A 24,864-nucleotide genomic window follows, 5' to 3' on the forward strand; every position below is an offset into this window, starting at 1 on the left:
TTAACTGCCTTTCTTTTGCACTTAGTGGGCGCAATCTACCAGCCAAGTTGTGCCCAACCAGGGACGCAGCGCAGCCAGTAGATGCAGGCAGATCCCTCTTCCAGGATCCACCCAGTTTACCATGTCTCATGATCTGAATCCTGCCCATTGTGGGTGGGATTAGTATGTGGCAAATCTGCATATTAGTGTGAGACAGCGAGTCTCACTCTAAAATGCAGCTCACCTGATCCACCTCAGCCCTGGGATCTAACCGCCTCAGAGACCTCAGGTGAGTGCCGTTCAGTGCTAGTCCCCACAAATGGGTCCAGACGGAATGCCAGTTGGTAGGGTCTCCCAGGGGATGGGAGGATCCCAGGTGGTTTCCCTCTGGGCAGGGTGGCATGCTAGCACTGCTGGTGTCACCTGGGCACCCTGACAATGCCAGCCTAGCACCCTGCCAGTTCCACCTGGGTGTCAGCATGGCACTGCCAATGTGCCCAGGTGGCATTGACAGCTGGCAGGGACTGTCAGCCTAGCAACCTGGCAATGTGTCAGGCTGGCATTTTTTCCATGCCGGGGATTGGGCACGGGGGTGACCTACCCATGTGAGGTGGAGTGCTGGGTGCCCGAGGATCCCCTTATAGGTGATTTGGGGCTTTGGCTGGTCCGGGGGTCATGTTGCGGGAGGAGGTCAAGAGATCGGGATTTAAAAATGGCATCCTGATCTTCTCCTGCACTGAGGAGTTCCCGAGAGTGGAGCTTCTCAGTGCAGGAAAGTGGACTAAGTGTGGTCTCGGCGGGGATTCCCCGCTGAGGACCCGGATTGGAACAAAGCCCCGTTAGGTAGCGTTGTGTTTCTCGGTGTTGCGAGCACCAGGAAATACCTGACTAAACACACTCGACATGGGACGCTGTTGCAATTTGGTTAGTTCGCACCCAGTGTCTCTACTAATCAAACAAGGATCCCAAATGCCTATGAGCAGCCTTCTCAACCTGTCCTGACATCCTCAAAGACTTGTGTGCATACACCTCCAGGTCTTTGTGTTTCTACACCTGTTTAAAACTATCATTTAGTTCATATTGTCTCTCATCAATTTTCCAACCAAAATCTAGCATTTCACACTTTCCTGCAGTAAATGTCATCCATTATTGATCTATCCATTTCACCAGTCTGTCCCTGTCCTCCATGTCAAAAACTATCCTCTTCATTGTCTGCGACCTTTCTGAGTTTCACGTCTATAGCGAACTTTGAAATTGTGCCCTAATTACTGAAGTCCAGGCCAATAAGGGGCTGGTTTAGCACAGTGGGCTAAATAGCTGGCTCGTAATGCAGAACAAGGCAGCAGCTCAATTGAGCAGGGGGCTCAATTCCTGTACCGGCCTCCCCGAAAAGGCGCCGGAATGTGGCGACTAGGGGCTTTTCACAGTAACTTCATTGAAGCCTACTTGTGATAATAAGCGATTATTATTATTAGTAATATGTATGAAAAAGATATGTGGTCCTAATATCACCCCTGTGGAATAGCACTGTATAGTTCTCTACAGTTTTAGACTAACGGGTGACCACCACTCTGTGCCATAGTCATACTGTATCCATACTACCATTGTCCCTTCAATCACAGGGGCTTTAATATTGCTAGCAGGTTCGTAATGCAATATTTTGTCAATATCTTACAGAAGTCTACATGTATAATATGAACTGCACAATCCTCTCCGTGTTACTTCATCAAAAAATATAATCAAGTTCGTCAACCAAGATGCATCCTCATTTTCCATTTATTGGCTCATACCTTTCCAAATGCAAGTTAATTTTGTCCAGGATCATTGGCTGAATTCCCCACCACTGATGTTAAGCTGACTGGTCTGTAGTTGCCAAGTTTATTCTTCCCCATTTAAAAAAAATAAATTTACAGTACTCCAATTAAGGGACAATTTAGCACGGCCAATTCACGTGCACTACATATTTTTGGGCTGCGGGGGTTAAACCCACACAGACATGGAGAGAATGGGTGGCACAGTAGCACAGTGGTTAGCACTGTTGCTTCACAGCCCCAGGTTCGATTCCCGGCTTGGGCCACTGTCTGTGCGGAGTCTGCACTTTCTCCCCGTGTGTGCGTGGGTTTCCTAGGGGTGCTCCGGTTTCCTCCCAAAAGACGTTCTGTTAGGTACATTGGACATTCTGGATTCTCCCTCTGTGTACCCGAACAGGCACTGAAATGTGGTGACTTGGGGCTTTTGACAGTAACTTCATTGCCATGCTAATGTAAGCCTATTTGTGACAATAAAAATTATAAGCATTATCATAAACTCCACACGGGCAGTGACCCAGGGCTGGGATCGAACCTGGGCCCTCAGCGCCGTGAGGAACCAGTGCTAGCCACTGCTCCGCCATGCTGCCTCTCTTCCCCTGTTTTTAAACAGGGGTGTAACATTTGCAATCTTCCCAAGTCCTCTGGTACTATCCTCGTAACTAAGCAGGATTGGAAGATGGTGGCTCGAGCCTCTGTAATTTTGACTCTTACTTTAACAATAACTTCAAATGTAACCAGATGGCCTTACTAGGTTTGAAGACCTGCCAATCTTTTCAGTGCCTCCTCTTTGTCTATTTTCATCCTATCCAATTTCAGTACCCCAAACCCCCCCCCCCCCCCCCCCCCCCCCACCCCCCGCACCCCACTCCCACCCCGCCACCACCTTTACAGAACACTGATGCAAAATACTCAGTTAATACCTCAGCCCTGTCAGGTGAATCACAAGGTCTCCGTTTGGACTCCAATTGATCCTACCCTCCCTTTGATAATTCTTCTCCTATTTATGTAACCCCCTGACTTAGGCATTTTCCTACCCTTGAAACATAGAAACCACCATGCCCTGAGGGATACTTGATCATCACACTGGCTGTATAACTCTTTATCCTCAAAAAACAATCATGGACATACAGTTAACAAATCACTTTTTCCAAGTTGATTGTTTCGGCCTCAATACCGGGAATCATTCCATCCATCAAGAACTTGGGTGGGGGTTGGAAATTATTCTGATCTTTACCCTCGTTTTAAGATTACTTAATTTTGAAACCGTGGCCTTCAGCCCAGCAATTGGAAGCCAAATTAAATGGTGTTCACACCGACATCAACATTCCTCTGCATTATCTCATATTCTCACCATTTTATTTTCTGCACATTCAGTCGATGAGTTTCTTTTCATAAATCTGAGCCTGCTGGTCCAGAATATTTCCTTTTCTGAACTTATGGCAATACATCAATATCCTTTTGAATTAGGCACATTATTCAAAATGTCACTTCCCCAGTGCTCTATAAAGACAGAATTCATTGTTTTTAAAATAATCCAATACTCTCGAGATGAGTTCCAGCGTTTGAGTAAGTTTGCTGATAGCAGCATTAAGAAATCTGAGAACTAGTGAATGATCAATCAAACATGAAATCGAACATGAAAATCCATTTAGTTTCCCCAAACATTCCAAATCAACAACTTTTCAACGGTTGCTGATTGCCGTTCCAACTTACCTAGAAGCCGACTGGCTGGCTCAAGGTAGGTTGAAAGTAAAAGTGAGGAAGGACATGGAAATCACATCGAATATACACTATATGCCATTTGGGTTAACCAATACGTGGGCCATTTATGTTCCATTGGACCCCCCCCCCCCCCCCCCCCCGCCTTATCTGTCAACATAACGCTCTATTCCTTATGTATTCATATATTCATGATGTGGAGATACCGCGTTGGACTGGGGTGAGCACAGTAAGAAGTCTTACAACACCAGGTTAAAGTCCAACAGGTTTGTTTCAAATCACTAGCTTTCGGAGCACTGCTCCTTCCTAATGTGAATGAGGAGGTGAATTCCACAACCAACTATACAGACAAAGTCAATGATGCAAGTCTTTGCAGGTAATTAAGTCTTTACAGGTCATGACGGGACTTGCCTATCTCCAGTCGCTCTACCTGGACCTGTAAAGACTTAATTACCTGCAAAGGCTCACATTCAAAGTATTGTCTTGCATCATTGACTTTGTCTATATATGTGGTTGTGGAACTCACCTCTTCATTCACCTTAGGAAGGAGCTGTGCTCCGATAGCTAGCGATTTGAAACAAACCTGTTGGACTTTAACCTGGTGTTGTAAGACTTCTTCATATATTTAGCGAGCCTCCCCCTTTGTCCTACCAATTTAATTACTTTCTTTGACAGCAAGTTAGATCTCAGTTTATCCCAGTTGGCCGGATAGCTGGCAGAGCGAGGCCAACAGCGTTTCCTCAATTCCAACTCAGGTTATTCATGAAGGCCCTGAACAGTTGTCAAGTGCTGACCGTTTGTTTTTCAGATCGAATGGAATACACCGCTGTGCTCCCCCAGTGTGGGAATTGAGACTGCTGCTATTTTGATATATATATTAGTAACCAGTTGGTTTAGCTCAGTTGGCTAGATAGCTGGTTCGTGATGCAGAGTGAGGCCAACAGCGCGGGTTCAAGCCCCTTACTGGCCGAGGCTATTCATGAAGGCCCTGCCCTCCCAACCTTGCCTCCTGCCTGAGGCGCGGTGATCCTCAGGGTAAATCACCACCAGTCAGCTCTCCCTTTCAAAGGGGAAAGCAGCCTATGGTCATCTGGGACTATGACAACTTTGCATTTTTTCCTCACTCTTTGGATAAATAAATTTCTTCTGAGTTTCCTTTTTAATGTTTTGGTGACTATCTTATATTGATGCCCTCTAGACTTCCTCTTCCCCACATATCTGAAGGGATATTTGTTAAGTTTTACACTGGGAATTGTACTAAATAAAATAGCTGAGTATTTAAAAATAATTTTATAAGAGAACTTGGCTAAAGGGAATAGACTCAACTGCATCAAAAATATGTGACTGGGGTATTTACAAAAAACAAGGATAATGTCAACGGATAACATGGAGATGATTGGTTGCTGAATATTCTGGCTTTTTAAAAAAAACTAGAGCAGTGGTTTAAACTAGGACTGGGAAACTATAAAGTGCTATATCAAATTTATTGCTAAATCGGATAAATTAATTGATAAAATTTCAATGAGGGTAAGTATGACAAGGCAATTAGCATTAAGAGTATTAACACAGAGTAGGTCCACCGGCATTAACTAAAATTAATGGTTTATGTAAATATTAGTGTGATTCGAAAAGAAGGAATAGAGATTTTTTTCTTATATCATGGATGGGCAGCTGAATCCTTTCAACTCTTGCACCACGTGCGCATTTCATGCATCTTGGGGGACCACGTGTCGGAATTGTCTCCAGTTGCTTAAGCTTCAGTTCAGGATTCAAAACTTGAGGGGCAACTGGATTCACCGTATTTACTAAAAGAATGAAGCCAAAAATTCCACAATTTTAAACAAAATAAATTTACTACACAAAAGTCAAAGAGCACGAATATTACTAGTCAGTTACATTAGATATATTATCAGTACAATGAATAGTTGCTTAAACGCTGAACCAACCTTCTCAAACTCAAATTTGCTTCTATATTGATTTGACTTACAGCTCCAAAATCCCAAACAAAAATTGCTAAATTAACCACTTGGTCAGAGTACTGCTTCAACGCATTCTACAAGGGCTGAGATAGGGAGGGGTGATGCACAGTTTGAGGCATGGTGCAGGAGTGAGTGCTTCAGATTCTTGGGACATTGCACCAGTTCTGAGGCAGCGGGTGCCTATTCAAAAGAAACGGGTTGCACCTCAACAGGACTGGGAGCAATGTACTCGTGGAAAGGTTCGTACGGGTAGTTGGAAAGAGTTTAAACTAAATTGGTAGGTGGATGGGCATCATCATATAGAGGTAGCAAACAGGAATAAAATGCATACGAGTGAAGAACGTTGGTGAGAGAAGGATGTAGAAGTACTATATCAGATAGGAGCAGACTAAGAAGGATCACGGGGAATACAAAGACAGTTGTACAATGCATGGATGTAAATAAATACACAAAGTGTGGTGAGCTGGAAATGCAAGAATAATATAGTGGCGATAATGGAAATGGGGCTTGAAAATGGTGAGACTGAATGCTTACGGTTCAAGGATTCAATATGTTCAAGAAAGATAAGGAAGGAAGAAAAAGATGGGGTGTCAGACACTGATCAGGGGAGACACTGCAATGCTAGAAAGACAGGGAGGGAATTTTGCACCTGTGTTCGTCAAGAGCGAGAATGGTAATGCGGGAACAAAATGCCTTGAGAGCTGGAAAACAAAAATCTAGCCACGAGAACTCATTTTTCGATTTTCCCTACCTCTCGCCAGTGACAAAAGAGGTTCCTGCCCAGGAAGTTTGGAAACCCCATTTCAATATATTTAAACAACTAATAGGGGAGTGCCAGGGTGCCAGGGGCAGTGTTACAGGCAATGCTGGGGAACCCCCATTTCCCTGAGAGGGTGGGGTTCCCATGTGCGTAGGGGGGAGATGTTCCCATGTTTGTTGGGGAAGGTTCCTGTGCCTGTGAAGGCTCTCTGTGTGCGTGGAAGGGGAAGGGTGCTTTGTCTTTTTTTGGAATCAAAGATCGGGGCGCCCTTTATAAATGACATCCTGAACTCAGGATTCCCGACACTGCCAGATTATTCCGGTCGCGCCAACCAGCATTCTGGAGATTTATTTTGCACTGAGTGCTGGATTACCTGGCGAGAAATGTCGACTGTGCAGCTGGCGAGCTGCATGCTCATTTTCTTACCTGAGCCAGAACTTGGTGCACAAATGTATTTGGCTAACGTTGAGAACCAAAACATGTATGACCATGCTGCTGAGGGTAATCTATAGGCTGCAAATAGTAGAGGAGAGATAAAGGAGCAAATCTGCAGTGGGATCAGAAAGATTCGCAAGAAATGTAAAGGGTGATACCTGAGGACTTTAATTACTCAAATATCGATTGAGATGATAAGACCATAAAACATAGGAGCAGAATTAGGCCACTCAGCCCATCGAGTCTGCTCCACCATTCAATCATGGCTGATATTTTTCTAATCTCCATTCTCCTGCCTTCTCCCCATAACCCCCGATCCCCTTATTAATCAAGAACCCATCTATCTCTGTCTTAAAGACACTCAGTGATTTGGCCTCCACAACCTTCTGCGGCAAAGAGTTACACAGATTCACCACTCACTGGCTGAAAAAACTCCTCCTCATCTCTGTTTTAAAGGATCGTTCCTTTAGTCTGAGATGGTGTCCTCTGGTTCTAGTTTTTCCTACAAGTAGAAACATCCTCTCGACTCTATCCAGGCCTCACAGTATCCTGTAAGTTTCAATAAGATCCCCCCTCATCCTTTTAAACTCCAACGAGTACAGACCCAGAGTCCTCAACCATTCCTCATACGACAAGTTCTTCATTCCAGGGATCATTCTTGAGAACCTCCTCTGGACCCTTTCCAAGGCCAGCACATCCTTCTTCAGATACAGGGTCCAAAACTGCTCACAATACTCCAAATGGGGTCTGACCAGAGCCTTATACAGCCTCAGAAGTATATCCCTAGTCTTGCTGCCTTCTTAACTGCCGACTGAACCTGCACATTAACCTTAAGAGAATCGTGAACAAGGACTCCCAAGTCCCTTTATGCTTCTGATTTCATAAGCATTTCCCCATTTAGAAAATAGTCTATGCCTAAATTCCTCTTTCCAAAGTGCATAACCTCACACTTTTCCACATTTTATTTCATTTGCCACTTCATTGCCCACTCTCCTAGCTTGTCCAAATCCTTCTGCAGCCCCCTTGCTTCCTCAATACTACCTGTCCCTCTCCAGATCTTTGTATCATCTGCAAACTTAGCAACAGTGCCTTCTGTACCTTCTTCCTGATCATTAATGTATATTGTGAAAAGTTGTGGTCCCAGCACAGACCCCTAAGGCACACCACTAGTCACCGGCTGCCATCCTGAAAAAGACCCCTTTATCCCCACTCTCTACCTTCTGCCAATCAGCCAATCCTCTATCCATGAAAGATCTTACCCTTAACACCATAGGCTCTTAACTTATTTAACAGTCTCCTATGCGGCACCTTGTCAAAGGCCTTCTGGAAATCTAAATAAATCATGTCCACTGGTTCTCCTTTGTCTAACTTCCTTGTTACCTCCTCAAAAAACTCTTAACAGATTTGTCAGACATGACCTCCCTTTGACAAAGCCGTGCTGACTCAGTCCTATTTTACCATGCACTTCCAAGTACTTTGCAATCTCATCTTTAATAACGGACTCTAAAATCTTACCAATGACCAAAGTCAGGCTAACCGGCCTATAATTTCCCGTCTTCTGCCTCCCTCCCTTCTTAAACAGTGGTGTTACATTAGCCACTTCCAGTCCTCTGGGAGCCTTCCTGTCTCCAGTGATTCCTGAAAGATCACCACCAATGCCTCCACAATTTCCTCAGCTATCTCTTTTAGGACCCTGGGGTGTAGTCCATTCGGTCCAGGTGACTTATCCACCTTCAGACCTTTGTTTCCCCAGAACCTTCTCCTTAGTAATGGTCACTGCACTCACCTCTGCCCCCTGGTTCTCCTGGAGCTCTGGCACCCCACTGGTGTCTTCCACCGTGAAGACTGATGCAAAGTAACTGCCATTTCTTTGTTTCCTATTATTACTTCTCCAGCCGGGGCAGTGGGTTAGCCCTGCTGCCTCTCGGCGCCGATGTCCCAGGTTCGATCCCGGCTCTGGATCACTGTCCGTGGAGTTTGCACATTTTCCCCATGTTTGTGTGGGGTTTGCCTCCACAACTCAAATATGTGCAGTCTAGGTGGATTGGTCACATTAAATTGTCCCTTAATTGGGAAAAATTAATTGGGTACTCTTAAAAAAAATTTTTTTTAATTACGTCTCCAGCCACATTTTCCAGTGGTCCAATGTCTATTTTTGCATCTCTCTCTGACCTTTTATGTATTGAAAAATCTCTTCCTATCTTCCTTTATATTACTAGCTAGCTTGAACTCCAACTTCATCTTCTCCCCCCTTATTGTTTTTTTAGTTGTCCTCTGCTTGCTTTTAAAGGCTTCCCAATCCTCTGGCTTCCCACTAATCCTCGCCACTTTATATGCTTTTTCATTAGTTTTTATGCTGTCCTTGACATCCCTCGTCAGCCATGGATGCCTTTCCCCCTCCTTGGGATGAATTTCTGTTGTGCCTCCCTAATAACCCCCAAAAACTCCTGCCATTGCTGTTCTACTGTCTTCCCTGCTGGGCTCCTTTTCCAATCAACTCTGGCCAGCTCCTCCCTCACGTCTTTGTAGTTACCCTTATTTAATTGTAATACCGTAGCATAGTGGTTAGCACAAATGCTTCACAGCTCCAGGGTCCCAGGTTCGAATCCCGGCTTGGGTCACTGTCTGTGTGGAGTCTGCATGTTCTCCCCGTGTGTGCGTGGGTTTCCTCCGGGTGCTCCGGTTTCCTCCCACAGTCCAAAGATGTGCAGGTTAGGTGAATTGGCCAGGCTAAATTGCCCTCAGGGTCCAAATTGCCCTTAGTGTTAGGTGGGGTTACTGGGTTATGGGGATAGGGTTGAGGTATGGGCTTGGGTAGGGTGCTCTTTCCAAGAGCTGGTGCAGACCTGATGGGCCGAATGGCCTCCTTCTGCACTGTAAATTCTATGTAATCTATGATTGCAGTTTCACTCATAAAACTGCGGGGTAAATTCTATCATATTGTTATCACTGCTCCCTGAGGGTTCCTTCATCTTATGTTCCCTATTCAAGTCTGCCTCATTATACAACATAGAACATAGAACAGTACAGAACAGGCCCTTCGGCCCTCAATGTTGTGCCGAGCCATGATCACCCTACTCAAACCCACGTATCCACCCTATACCCGTAACCCAACAACCCCCACCCCCTTAACCTTACTTTTATTAGGACACTACGGGCAATTTAGCATGGCCAATCCACCTAACCCACACATCTTTGGACTGTGGGAGGAAACCGGAGCACCCGGAGGAAACCCACGCAAACAGGGGGAGGACGTGCAGACTCCACACAGACAGTGACCCAGCTGGGAATCGAACCTGGGACCCTGGAGCTGTGAAGCATTTATGCTAACCACCATGCTACCCTGCTGCCCAAAGGACAAGGACAGAGGAATTTCATAGAATCCCTACAATGCAGATGGAGGCCATTTGGCCAATCACAGCTGCACCGTCCCTCTGAAAGAGCACCCAGAGTTAGGCCCCCATCTTGTCCCCATGACCCCACCTAGCCTTTTGGACATTAAGGGACAATTCAGCAAGACCGATCCACCAACCTGCACATCTTTGGACTGTGGGAGGAAACTGGAGCACCCGGAGGAAACCCACACAGACACAGGGAGAAAGTACAAACTCCACACAGTCACCCGAGGCTGGAATTGAACCCGGGTCCCTGTCACTGTGAGGTAGCAGTGCTTTGCCACCCAATTTGTGAAATGCGTTTAGCAGAACCTCCTTCAGAAGTTTTTTGGTCCAACTAAGAAGGAGATCTGGTGCTGGGGAATGAAATAGGCGAAGTTGATCAAGTGTCTGTGGGGGAACACTTCGGTAAAAGTGATCCAACCTATCATAAGGTTTAAATTAGTAATGGAGCAGAGCAAGGAATAATCTAAAGTTCCAATTTTCTGCCTGCACCTAGTGGTGCACTAAGGCAGACTTTTATTTGTTTGCGTTTCTGGTCATTCTGGAACTGGTCGGTAATTTGTCGTCAGGGACTTATACTTGAGGGGCTCCACTCCACAACAAGCTTGGCTGACCAGGAGCCTTCCCACTCTTACCGCCAGCCTTTGGAGAATTTGGAAGGATTTACAGGTTGACACTCAACCTGCTTGACCGCGTCATGAACACATCTTCCTTGACATCAAGTTCTGGGGTTGGACACAATCTCGGACTTTCAGGCTGAGAGATAGGGACGCCAGCCACTGTGTTACAATACCTCCCTATTTTTTTTTAATATAATTTTTATTGGAATTTTTTACAGAAAATATAAAACATAACGACAAACAATGAAATGCAACAAAATAACCCATAATAACTGTGACACCCCCCAGACCGTATCGACGCATGTATCACATCCCCCCACCCCCCTAACCCCAATGAACAACAAAAGAACTTAAAAATATATTAAAATTAAATAAACAAACATAGTCATTGTCCGCCCCCCCCCCTTTTCCCTCCCCCTTCCCCCCCTCCCCCCTCAGGTTGCTGCTGCTACTGTCCCTGTACCCTATCGTTGAGCCAGAAAGTCGAGAAAAGGTTGCCACCGCCTAAAGAACCCTTGTACCGACCCTCTCAGGGCGAATTTGACCTTCTCTAGCTTAATGAAACCCGCCATGTCATTGATCCAGGTCTCCACGCTTGGGGGCCTCGCATCCTTCCATTGTAGCAAGATCCTTCGCCGGGTTACTAGGGTCGCAAAGGCCAGCACACCAGCCTCTTTCGCCTCCTGCACTCCCGGCTCCACCCCAACCCCAAAAATCGCGAGTCCCCATCCTAGCTTGACGCTGACAATACCTCCCTATTAATCCAAAGAATAACTTCTAAATTGCAAGAGGGCTAACTTCCATAGGATGAGAAGCCAGAGTAAAAGGGAGCCAAAGACTGAGAGGGAAAACTGTAACAGAACAATGGATGGTCTTTAAGGAGGAGGTATATCAAATACAAGCTAGGCATATTCCAACAAGAGGTAAAGGCAGGGGAATGAAAGCCACTTTTCCTTGGAGACGATAAAGAATATGATTAAACAATAAAAGAGTATGTCAGGTGAATTATAATAAGTTGAAGGAGAAGTGTAGAACTGTGGTACTGGGAACAGGATGACAATGGGGAAAAACACATGGTTCCAGTTTTAGAAACTTCCAAATGAGGCCCCATTGGAATCGATACAGGTTGTCTGCAAGAGCACACAAGTCAACACAGAAACTCGCTATCATTATATGGACTTTGATACCCACTCACAGTAGGTATCACATTTGTACAAAAGGACAAAGACCATGCTATGAATATGTAACTGATTTCCAGACAGGAGATGATTACTTTTGCAGCACAATGAATGAGAGAGACTATCAGACTCCATAATGGGCTAATAGCTGGTCAGACAAAATGTTTCAGAGGACAATGGATCTTGAATGAATCACCCTGGCTGAACAGGAGTATCTTATTTATTCCCGTTCATGAGTTTGAGTCTGGATGGGACAATTGAACTCAGGCCAGGTGTGGGTATATACCTATGACACGGTGTTGCAAAACCAGTATAAGAGAAAGGACATCGGTACAGATCTTCAGCCATGACCTGGGAGTTCCCCAGGCACAACTATCACAAGAAGAGGGGATCATGAACTCTGAGCCCAGAGCCCACTCGTAGCCTATCTCCTTTGCGGGCAATGTCTAGAGTTCAGCTGTGAGTGCGCATCATATTTTGGGTGAGTGAGAGAGTTGTGACTAAAACCGGGTTAAACCGTGAACCTGTTTTGTCCTTTGTTGGCTTCATACGTAAAAGGCACCTGGGTAAAATGTTTTACTACTAAACTGGTCGAAGTTTCTGATGATTTAATAAAAATAATTTACAGGCAACAGAAGGAAAGAGTGGCAAAGTGAGAATATGAGAATAGAATGGCAGTTAACATAAAAGGGAGCCCAAAATTCTGCCACCAGCATGTAAATAGCAAACGGGTAGTAAGAGGGAAGGTAGGCATATTAGGGACAAAGAAGTTGATAAATGCTGAGAGGTTCAGAGCAAGGCGAGAATATTTAATTAGTACTTTGTTTAGTAAGGAAGAAGATAACAACAAATATCCGGTAAAGTGGAGATGGTAGAGGTAATAGATGGGGTGAAAATTGTGAGAAAGGATATGCTGGAAAAGATGGTTATGCTGAGAGTGGATGTCATCTGCTAAGGTTAGCTTGCATCCCAAGTTGCTAAAGGGAGTCAAAGCAAAAATAGAAGAAGGGATTGTCCTAATCTTCCAATCTTCCCACATATGGAGGGTGATGCCAAAGAATTAGAGAGTGGCAAATATGACACTCTTATTCAGGAAAGGGTGTAAAGACATTCCCATTACTGGTCAGCCAGCTGAAGATCAGCGGTAGGTAAGGTCTTAGAAAGAATAATCAGGGAAAAAAATCAATAGGGACTTACAGGCATTTGAGTTAATTAAGGAGAGCAAGCAGGGATTTGTAAAAAGTAGATGATGTTTTACTGATCTAATTTATTTTTTAATGAATTAACAGAGAAGGTTAATAAAGAGAAAGCAATAAATGTCTACGCGGATTTTCAGAAATCATTTGGGCAAAGTAGGACACAGTAGGCTAGTTAACAAACCTGAGACTCATGAATATGAAGGTAGGTGAGAGTGATGCCAATCGACTGCAGCAGGACATCGATTGGCAGGCAGAATGGGCAGAGAAGTGGTAGAGAAAATGGTGAGATCTGGCATTTTGGCAGCAGGAACAGGGAGAGCAACTCAAATTTAATGGTACAGTTTTAAAGAGTGCGCTGGAACAGAAGGTCCTTGGGGGGGGGGGGGGGGGGGGGGGGGGGTTGTGAGCTTCGATCTTTGAACGTGGCAGGCATATTGAAAGAGTGGTTAGCAGAGCATATGGAATCTTGGGCTTCATAAATAGAGGTGTTGACTACAAAAGCGGGGGACTTTTTCCAAACCGTTACAAAGTTCTCGCAAGGCAGCAATTAGAATATTGTGTCCAACGAAAGTAAAGTAGGGTCACCATACCTTAGGGCGCATGCGAGGGCCATTGAGGGGATGCAAAAGAGATTTACCCAAATGGTTCCAGAGCTGAGGGAGTCCCTCTGCAGGGGAAGGAATGAATTAATGACAAAAAGAGCACAGCCCATTCAGTAGAAAGACATATAAAAGAGACTGGATGTAGAAATGCTCCCACAAAAGGCCACATCTCTCTATCCAGCTGCGCTGCCCATTATATTTGTGCCGAGGACCTGAAGCATGTTAAATTGCTGTATAAACAGGGATTAGAACATAGAACATAGAACAGTACAGCACAGAACAGGCCCTTCGGCCCTCAATGTTGTGCCGAGCCATGATCACCCTACTCAAACCCACGTATCCACCCTATACCCGTAACACAACCCCCCCTTAACCTTACTTTTATTAGGACACTACGGGCAATTTAGCATGGCCAATCCACCTAACCTGCACATCTTTGGACGGTGGGAGGAAACCGGAGCACCCGGAGGAAACCCACGCACACAGGGGGAGGACGTGCAGACTCCACACAGACAGTGACCCAGCCGGGAATCGAACCTGGGACCCTGGAGCTGTGAAGCATTTATGCTAACCACCATGCTACCCTGCTGCCAGGATTGTTCCTGGCAATAAAATGTCATAATATAGCACAGTGGCTAGCACTGTTGCTTCACAGCGCGAGGGACCTAGATTTGATTCCCGACTTGGGTCACTGTGTGCGGAGTCTGTACATTCTCCCTGTGTCTGTGTGGGTTTCCTCCGGTGCTCCGGTTTCCTCCCACAAGTCCCGAAAGACATGCCTGTTAGGTGAATTGGACATTCTGAATTCCCCCTCAGTGTACCCGGACAGGCGCCGGAGTGTGGTGACAGGGGGATTTTCACAGTAACTTTATTGCAGTGTTAATGAAAGACACTAATAATGACTGTTATTATTGAGGACTACACCAGGCTATTTAGAAGTGAATCATGAAGCACTTTTTGACACCAAGAGAAACCCGGAATTCACCCACTCCTGTGAATGTTGGATCAATGGATCAATAACAATTTGCAATATTGACATTGATAGATTTGTTTCTTGTAAAGGTATCCAGAAAGGTATCCAGAACTTTGGAGCAAAGGCAGGTTAATGGAGTTAGTACAGATCAGCTAGAATGACAGAGCAGGCTCGAAGGCATAAATCGCTTACTCCTGTTCTCTAGGGCTTGCAACTATATTGGGATGCATATGATTTATTTTGTTGTAGACTAGATTAAATAGTTAAAGTGAAAATTACAACTTTTTCTTATTGTGGATATTTACAACTCATTTCCAAGAATATGAAATAGTATTTTTTTTCTTGATGCCAAGGTTATCAGTAAAAGCCAGACAAAGATCCAGGTGGTTGGGATAGCATATATTTCCCCAGCTTGAGGTTTATGACTGCAGATGTGGATGTCCAGACGGAGTGAGTGCAAGGTGTTTCAATCAGCCACACTGTTATCTCTGATTTACAAAGAACAGATGAGGCCTGTGTTGCGCACTGTGTTGAGGCATGTTTCAGACGAGGTGCTGTATTTGGAACCTGGTGTGCTTGATCAGATCTGCTACCCTGGCAACATGCAAAGATTAGAGCAAACCAATTAGTCAGGGCTAGATTAGAATAAAAATAATGGTACCGGAGATCCGACACAAGTTTACTGGCAGAACTAATACAATTTATTTTCAGGGGTTTTAAGGTGAGAAAAGAGCACAAATGTCTAATCTGTCAAGCTCCAATCAACTGGGGAATACTTTGGAACGATTTGTTGGAGGTCTATTGACCTGTGGCTCAGATTCCCCGTCTCGGGGTGGGAGCAACTTGAAGGTCCCGCCCTTTGTTATTTGATGAAGATAAATGGTCGCAACCTCTTGCAGACAGATTACAAGTGGCCTCAAACGTTATTGGGCTGGATTCTCTGTCGGCGAGATCCGCCGTTTCGCCGGCAGCGCACTCACGCCCGCTGATTTCCCGATGGTGTGGGGGTGTCCACAATGGGAATCTCCGTTGGCTGGCTGGCGGGTTGGAGGATCCTGTCGCTGGCGGGGGCGGAAAAATGGGTGCAGCGGGACAGAGAATCCCGTCCATTGTTTTTTCATTTCTAGCTAAAATTCTCACACCTCTCAGAGTTCACTAATTCAACGCCTTAATATTTTAAAAAGCTAAAAAACACAGAAAAGACGAGGATTAATCTTATATGCACAATCTACATCAACGCTGTGCAAACTTTCAATGTGCGAAGTCCAGAATAATTTGTACCATTCTGTTAAAATTTTGAAGTCCAGGTGCAGGACAAATTACCACCGGCAATGGTGTGAGACTGAGAACAAAGCCTTCTTTTTTTAGAGCTTTCTTCATTTTGCACTGTTTTTCCAAAATAATCAATTAGTCAGAATCAATGTTGTAATATAATAGATTTTCTGAGTTTGAAGTGCCTCATGCCCTGTTCTGATTACTGCTTCGGCTATATTTCATGTGGTGTAGACAATTGATTAAAATAAGCAATTTTAAAATCAGTTTTGCGAAGTAGCTGATCTAAAGCTTTGTTATGTGACTGCACGTTAACCAAAGTTTAATGGCTTCAAATGTGCACCAAACATAGACTAGCCCTGATGCATAAAATCAAATACAAATACCCAGTACTGACTCAGAATTAGGCTAGAATTCTTCCCTCCTAACAAATATAATCTCTGTACTAAATACAAATATCAGATCCAATTATTAATCAGAACTAATGTTTTAATTTCTACATGTTTAAAGCAAAATGCCAGGGATCTGATCCCTGGGACTCTTGATTCAGATGAAAATATAACTCTGGTTAAGCAGTAATCTGCACTGATGTGATCATGTTGCTAACTCTTCAACCATTAATTCAAAATGAGCTATTCTTAAGACACCCTGGGCTAGTACGCAGTCAATTCCAGCCCCGCCTGACCTGCAACAGAATTGAAATTAACTCTTAATTCCTAGAAAATACCCAAGGAATAAAGGTTTGAATTTAGGGATTAGCTCATAATCATCAGCCATTATCGTTGGTTTCTCACAGTCATTATCCTTCGGTCTCCAATATGGGTTATCACAGAAGATAGTGAATTCTTAAATTCTTCCAAGGGAATGACTTCTCTCAAGAGCCTCATAGGTAGTTTAACTCCCAATGCTCATATCCACCGATTAAAATTGTTCTGCTTAACCCTTTCAAATACAGCATAACTGTGTCCCAGCTGTTTCCTTAAATTCCGAAACTTTGCCTGTGTGCCTCAGGAACTAATTCTTTTGCATCCAGAATCGTTCTTTTTAACCTAGTCATAATCCTTAGAAACCTCCCCTGCTGACAGGGAAGCATAAACTTCCCGTGCACGCCCTGTCAATTTACTTTGCATGGGTAATGTCCACTTTTCTTTCGCCCACCCCATTTGAGTTGCTATTTTCTCAAACACCATAAAAAGATGACTCTACTTCCTTCTCTTCAAATTTTGGGAGAGCCTGTATAAATGTAAGCATATCACCGTTGGATTCCGTCCAAGGGTTAAGCTCCCCTCTAGCTCCTGGAAGCTCCCTTTTGATTTCTAGTGCCTTTGCTTCCTCCTCTCTCTCTCTACCTTCTCATTTCAATTTCCATTTCATAAGCTTTCTTTTCACCGCATCTCCAATTCTCTTTCTTTATGTTGCATCTACATTTCTTATTCTTTTTGCTGCATCTCTATTTGTTTCATTTTTGAAAAATAATATTTTATTACAGTTTTAATATTTAACAAACATGATCGGAACTACAACACAACTATGAAAATTGTTCAAACATAATACAATTGTCGTGTTAACACAAGAAAGCAGATACAGGAAAACACAAAACAAAGTTTTGTGAGGGCCACGAAGAATCCAGCACGGGTTTTCAGGTTACAAAGAAATAACATTTATTTACAATAACATATATACAACAGCAGCAGCAACTTCCCTTGCTGCTCGCTCCTCTCTCTCCGCTGGTTCCAAACTGGCCAGCTCTATTTATGCAGGGAGTCTGCTAATGATTTCTCCACATCCCTTCATTGGGGAAGCTCATACTCCCACAGGATTATGGGATTGCCATTAGTTCCCAGCCAATGGTATGCAGGCAGGTTATAACACAAAGGCTACAGCCAAAACCACCCACCCTCACATATCCCCCTAACCCCAACAATAAACCATGCCTCCCACCCCCTCCCCAACAGCTGATGGCAATTAACTCTTTAAAGTGAGAGATAAATGGCTGCCACCTCGGGTAGAATTCCACTACTGATCCCAATGGTGTACTTGACCTTTTTCCGGTATAGAAAGTCCACAAGTTCACCCAACCAGGCCGAGGCACTAGGTGGAGTGGACGCTCTCCATCCCCACAGAACTCACCTTCGGGTTGTCAGTGAGGCAAAGGCAATGCATCCGCCCTCACCCCCATCCACAGCCTGGCGAGTCCAACCCTGAAAATGGCCACCAACAGACAAGGCTCCAGATCGATGTTAAGAACCGCTGACATGGTCCCAAAGAAGGAGAAGCAAAAGCTCACCATCCTCGGACAAGACCAGAACATGTGGGCATGGTTGGCAGGCCCACGAGAACAACGCTCGCACCTGTCCTCCAATCCATCAAAGAACCCGCTCATCCTACGTTTGGTTAGATGAGCTCGATGAACCTACTCGAGTTGGATGAGGTTGAGCTGCATGCAGGATGAGGTGGGATTTACCCTCGAGGTCACACATCCTCATCTACAATGGGTCTCAACTCCTCCCATTTTGCCTTCACCCGACCAAGCGGCATAGATTCCAATCCGCCCACAGGTATTCGAGATCTTTCCCCTTCCAGTTCTTGACAACTGTAAAATTTCCTCCAACAGGGAAGGCTATGGTGCCAAGGGGAACTCCGGGCAAATCCCCCGAGCGAAGTCGCTCAGTTAATAATATCGGAATAGGTGTGTCCCTGCCAGTTGGAATTTCGCCAGGAGCTCCTCCCAACTGACCAGCCGTCCATCTATAAACACGTCCCACAACTCAAGACATTCTGCCTCCATGACCGATTACCCAGGTTGTCAACCTTCACCATCAACCTTTTTTCATCGGCCACCACTGCAATCATGGCCTTGATCTGACACAAGCTAGTCCTCGTGTCTCATAAGCGTCTCCTCAACAGTTTTCAGTGGTTTGCCATGTTTTTTTTATCTTTCCAACGGCTTCGTTGAGCTCCAGATGGACCTGTACCACCGCCTCCTCAACTGACTTACATATTCTGTCCAATATCAGCAGCCACTGCTTCTCGAAGTGTAGGTTGGAGTGTTTATTGAATTCTTTGGCCAAGGCATCTGAGAGTGTGTTTAGTGTAACTGGGGCTGCTGACTGCAGCTCTGTGGTCACCATCTTAATAATAATAATCGCTTATTGTCACAAGTAGGCTTCAATGAAGTTACTATGAAAAGCCCCTAGTCGCTACATTCCAGCACCTGTTCGGGGAGGCCGGTACAGGAATTGAACCCGTGCTGCTGGCCTCGTTCTGCATTACAAGCCAGCTGTTTAGCCCACTGTGCTAAACCAGCCCCTGTGCCGAGGCATTCCACGAGGTTCCCGAGTCTGTTGAGAGCAGGCCAGTTTCAGGCTTCCTGGTTTCTTTTCCTTTTCATTTGGGCATGGGATCGGCACAGGGGTAACCTATCCTGTCGGTCACCTGCGTTTCCTGGTATCACCTGAAAAAATGGGCAAAATCTAAGAAAAAACAGGTCCCGCTCGGAGCTCCCAGAAGGGTGACCCACCTCCTAGATATCGCACCCGAGGTCCTAATTGTTTCATTTGTAACTAGACCTGAAGTAATTCCACTGATTTTTGCATTGTCCCAGGCTGTGTTTCTAGCACCTTTTTCAAATTTAAATGCTGAGCGATCGCTTCAATAGATAGAAAAGTACAGCACAGAACAGGCCCTTCGGCCCTCGATGTTGTGCCGAGCAATGATCACCCTACACAAACCCACGTATCCACCCTATACCCGTAACCCAACAACCCCCCCCCTTAACCTTACTTTTTAGGACACTACGGGCAATTTAGCATGGCCAATCCACCTAACCTGCACATCTTTGGACTGTGGGAAGAAACCGGAGCACCCGGAGGAAACCCACGCACACACGGGGAGGACGTGCAGACTCCGCACAGACAGTGACCCAGCCGGGAATCGAACCTGGGACCCTGGAGCTGTGAAACATTTATGCTAACCACCATGCTACCGTGCTGCCCTCTCTACCTTCTCTATTATCTCTACCTTCCTAGCTTCAGTCAGCACCTCTATTTTTAATTCACTTGCCAATTCAATTCACTTGACGTTTCAAAGCCCCTGTAAATAAACCAAAGTCAGGTCCTTCTCCTGAAGAAATTCAGCATCCAGGACGATCCTGGTAACCAATTATAACCCTTGTGCCTCTTTTCAATTTAAACTGTACCCCAAATGTCGCTGCCTACTATACCATAGATCACGGAACTGCGCCCCCAAATTATGTTACAACATTCTGGCTACTGCACGTAATAGAAATTAACTCTTAGCCTTAGGATCTCAAAATCCCACCCTAAGTGTTGACGCCGTCGGAAATGCCATCGCATTTCTCGACTGCGTCAACACGGCCTCAGGATCAGCAATTCTGGCCCCTATAGGGGGCCAGCACGGCGCTAGAACAGTTCACGCTGCTCCAGCTGTTGATCCCGGCGTCAACTGGGCGCTGCGGGATCTGCGCATGCGCAGTGGTACCAGCGCCAACATGCGCATGTGAGTGGCTCCCTTCAATGCACCGACCCCGGCGCAACATGGCGCAGGGCTACAGGGGCCGGCACGGAAGAAAGGAGGTCCCCAGCCAGAGAGGCCAGCCCACCGAACAGTGGGCTCCGATCGCGGGCCCGGCCACATAGGAGGCCCCCTCCCCCCAAAGGTCGGACCTCCCTCCCCACCACAGGCCGCCCCCCCTCCTCCCCCCCGCCCCCCACCAGGGTGGCTGCGGACTCACCACGCAAGGGTTCCGAAAGGCGATAGGTGGTTAGAACCATGCCGTCGGGGACTTGGCCGGTTGGGAGCGGAGGCCTCAGGCAATTGCCCCCCAGCCGCGCGGAATACTCCACGAGCACGCTGATGCTCGGGTCCCGGGGAATTGCCAGACGGGCGCCAGGCCCGATTTCAGCGAGAAAGTTGATTCTTCGCCCCCGCGCCAAACGCGATTTCGGTGCAAGGTTGCGGAGAATCCACCCTTGGTCTTTGGCTGTCCAATAACTACAATCACCAGGTTTGTAAATTTAAACACAATTAATGCTTATTAATAACAATAACTATATTTAAATAGGCAACAAATACAACTGGTTAACTATTATCTGATTAATAACCCCCCTTCTTTAACTCACCCCACCCTCTACACACACACACACACAAGACAGACAAACACAGATGGGAAAGAGGGGTGTAAAAGAAAATTATACAAAATGTCTGTTTCAGATGGATGTCTTCCAGGATATCTGAGTCTAGGCCTTCAGTTAGATGTTCTTGTGTTCCGTCTGTAATGATTTTTACTGTAGATTCATCAGGACCTCAAGACTTCTCTGCAGATTCAGACCAGCAAGCTGGAAACCTTTTTGGAGAGAGAGAGAGAGCAAGGAACTCACAGCTTCTTCTCTCGGCATCCAGGAGAGTTCTGTCTCCTTTCTGGGTCTACAGTATTTGGCCAATCCATTAGTCACCAGCCAACCAATTGAACCAAATCCCTCCGATCTCTCAGGTGTCAGAAAGTCTGAGTTCTTCTGTTAAAAATCTAAATTTTCACAGCACAATGTACTCCTATGCAACTTTTGAGTTCCTCACTTCCTCTGCTCAACTTAAAGGTCTATATCCATTAAATATCCATAGATCAAAAATGATAACGACAAAGTAAACAAAATGGGAAATAAGGGATTCAACAGGAATGGTCAATGCACTTTAAGAATCAATGGGGGTTAAATGTAAAAACCTAGTCTGGCTATTAGGAAATAATTCATTAATGTAATATCATACATACTTACGTACATTTCCTCTGCAACAAAAATAATCAAAATTCATAATCACTTTCAGAGAATGAATCTTTTAAGGCACATAGCACTATTCCTCAGACAGACCCATGCATCACAAATATAATAATTACCAGTCACCCATACAGGAGATCTAAACTGCATCCGAATGTGTTTTAATCTCGTTGATTTCTGACTTCACATACTTTTTTTCTGCACTTAGATCTATTTTGGTCCAATTTTCCAGTTAGTCTCTCAAGGTAATGAAGAGGAACTTCAAATGTTGCGCTTCTAACTGTGAAATAACTTGATTTTGCTCTGATGAGGTTGATATCGATATTTCTATTTCACACAATGAAAGGCCTGTAATGATTTCATCTCACTAAGCATCATTCATATGTACCAAACACGGCAACACTAGCAATGATAGATAAGTCCATGAAGTAAAATTTTCAACAGGTTTGGAAATGAAAACTTTATTTGAAAAGGAAATATACAGGTTACCTATAGTGAATCTCAATTTCCAGGCAAATAGTAACACAGTGCTAAACGGCTAGATAAAAAGAGCAGCATTGACGTAACCAAAGTGGTTTATTAGCCCCCGTGGGCTCTGACCTTCTAAACTCAGGTCCCTAACATCCATCCTGCAAAAATAAGCTCACTGTCAAAGGAATTCAGCTAAAATATGGGACGATGAGTGCTCAGTATGGTTGGAACTGCAACAAGCTTTAACCTCAAGGCTAAATGAACCTGAGAGGACATATTTTCTCCCTCTTTGTATGAAATTACCATACCATCTTTGGAAAGATTAGCAACCACAATGCATGCCGCTAATTATCAGCAGTCATCAGCATTCCAGAAAGCATTATGTCGACATGTAATTATTTCATTATGCAAGTGTTCAGCAGGGAAATCAGGAATAACAAGAGAAAAATAAAGAGCTTTGAGTGATTTGATTATTTCTAACATTGAAGACACCCGTTCCTCACATTGTGCTCTCCTCTAACTGTACTGCTTGATTTACGAAAGGAAATTAACCAGCTATCCAAGTTATGCTAATGCTTACCATAAGTCCTGCCACTTCTGTTGCCGTGGTTGAAAGATTTATTTCATTTTACCCAATTCACAGCTAGGGTTTGTTTCCATACATTTTGTATCACCCATGGTGATCAGTCAGTGAAACGGTTTTAAGGTGACTTTCCATTGAAGGGAACTGCAACTGGACTGTGATTCAAAAGATTAACATTACACCAGCTCACTTTTTCTTTACAAACTGTGCTGCATTTCTCAAGGCAATTTATGGTAGGCTGGAACAGCTGCTTCACATTCGTGTTATCATTCAGAAAAATCACATTAAGGCATCTCTCTCCGTTGTGTAACTTTTAGACATACTCTAGTCCTGAAAGTTTCATGGTGAACAGGTAAGTTTGTCTTCAAGGTAAAGAAGAAATCTGCACATCATTTTAAAAGGCTGAAGGAGTGAACAGAGAAATGTCCCTGGATGTAGTTAATGTGGACGTCCAGGAGGTATTTAATAACGATCCACAAAAGAAACTGCTAGCTAAAATTAAAGCTCATGGAAAAGGATGTAAATCATTGACTTGGTTAGGTAATTAAGTGCAGAAAGCAGAGGGATTGGAAAATATGCATGTACTTGAATCGGAAGGATGTGGATAGTGGCATTCCACAAGGATCAATGCTGGGGCCTGAACCATCCATTAGATTTATTAATGATTTAGATAACATAATAGTGTTTGGCGATCCAAGTTTGCTGATGACACAGAGATTGGTGGGAAAATGATAGCGCGTAAATGGGAGTGCCAAATTACAAAGAGACATTAATATATTAAGTGAATAGACAAAACTGTGCTAAATCATTTTGCCACCAATGAGGAACATGCTAGGGGGTAGAATGGAATATTCATTCTTGATCCTATGTTCTTATAATAACCTTAGAATGTCACCAGGTTATTTATTAGGGTACAATCTAATTTCTTACGGTATTATCTAATTTCTTAAGGTATTACTAGCTCTAGTTAACACATAAAATTCAGACTGTCTATTGAACTGGAAGAAAGGTCAAAATTTAAATGATTGGCTAACTCAAATAGAAATTTTAAAAGGGAGGCGAGGGAGAGAACGGGATTAAGCAAAAAGCGGCAGATTCATGAGTGATTCCAAAACTTATTGAACATTTTTCTTAACTATTTTAGCACTTTCACATATTGGAATTGTAGTTTATCTCAGCATCACAGTGTGCAATTGGAACATAGTAAATGATTGCCAATGGCCTTCTGCAATCTCACAATTAACTAACTGCAGGTAATGGACAACCCAGCCACAAAATTAGATTTTGGCTTCTTCAAAATTCCTCCTTGGGAGTGATACGCAAAATCTTAATGGAAGCTAATTTTCAACGTGGATCCAAACAAAATATATCTGCTCAAGTTAAAGCCTACCTAACAACTAACTACTTGTTCTGAAACCACACTCGCACTTCAAAAACCTATTTTGGGTTTTCACTCTTGATAGCATGCATGCAGCAACCAAAGCTTCACTTCACAACGCAAACCAGGATTGAATGTTTTAAACACTGAAGCTCAAAAAAGAATTTGCCTCTTGAAAATCTCATGAACAAAACAGATTAAATAACTAGAACGTACCAGATTCCGCTACGAATTGGTACAGGAAAGATTTTTCTCGAGCCCCAATCGACAATGTTAGCCAGCAGGAAGTTCAGCAAACGAACCACCCTGGAGTTAAAGTTGCGTGACCAAATAAAATGACTCGAGAACTTGTATCAGGTTTATACAATTATTTTATTCATATGACATCAGAATCAACAGCTCCAACCCGACATCTTGGGAAGGAGAACGGGAACAATTCCTGGATGACAGAGATTGGGAGGATGCCTGGACCCTGGCCCATTCAATGACAACCTGTAGCAGACATAAAGAAATTCAATTTAAAACACTCACAGAGCATATATTACGCCCGATAAATTAGACTGCATGTCAACTCTGTTCTGGAAGGACTAAAAGTAGCAAAGAACTCTTTTCTCAATTACAGTGGATCAGAAAAGAGACATAAAACGGTTATCACTTGGGTTTACAAAGACAGAAGCAATACTTTCGGTGAAAATATTCATGAAACCAGTTCATT

At 44.3% G+C, this 24,864-nt stretch overlaps 1 protein-coding gene and 1 long non-coding RNA gene across 5 annotated transcripts in view; one reads left to right on the forward strand and one right to left on the reverse strand.

Annotated features, from left to right (window-relative positions):
• LOC119974849 overlaps positions 1 to 24,864 on the forward strand; it is a 117,341-nt gene that overhangs the window by 77,756 nt on the left and 14,721 nt on the right. The gene's annotated exons all lie outside the window — the stretch shown is intronic.
• LOC119974848 (rab effector Noc2-like) overlaps positions 24,503 to 24,864 on the reverse strand; it is a 253,248-nt gene continuing 252,886 nt past the window's right edge. For all 4 annotated transcript variants that reach the window (XR_005462586.1, XR_005462585.1, XM_038814146.1 and 1 more), the window contains one exon: positions 24,503 to 24,641. Coding sequence is in view for 1 of the 4 variants with exons in the window: in XM_038814148.1 (XP_038670076.1) it covers positions 24,631 to 24,641 (11 nt within the window). In the remaining 3 variants the exon portion in view is untranslated. The remainder of the gene's footprint in view (positions 24,642 to 24,864) is intronic.

This window comes from Scyliorhinus canicula, chromosome 12 (assembly GCF_902713615.1).
Source record: "Scyliorhinus canicula chromosome 12, sScyCan1.1, whole genome shotgun sequence".
Taxonomy (NCBI): domain Eukaryota; kingdom Metazoa; phylum Chordata; class Chondrichthyes; order Carcharhiniformes; family Scyliorhinidae; genus Scyliorhinus; species Scyliorhinus canicula.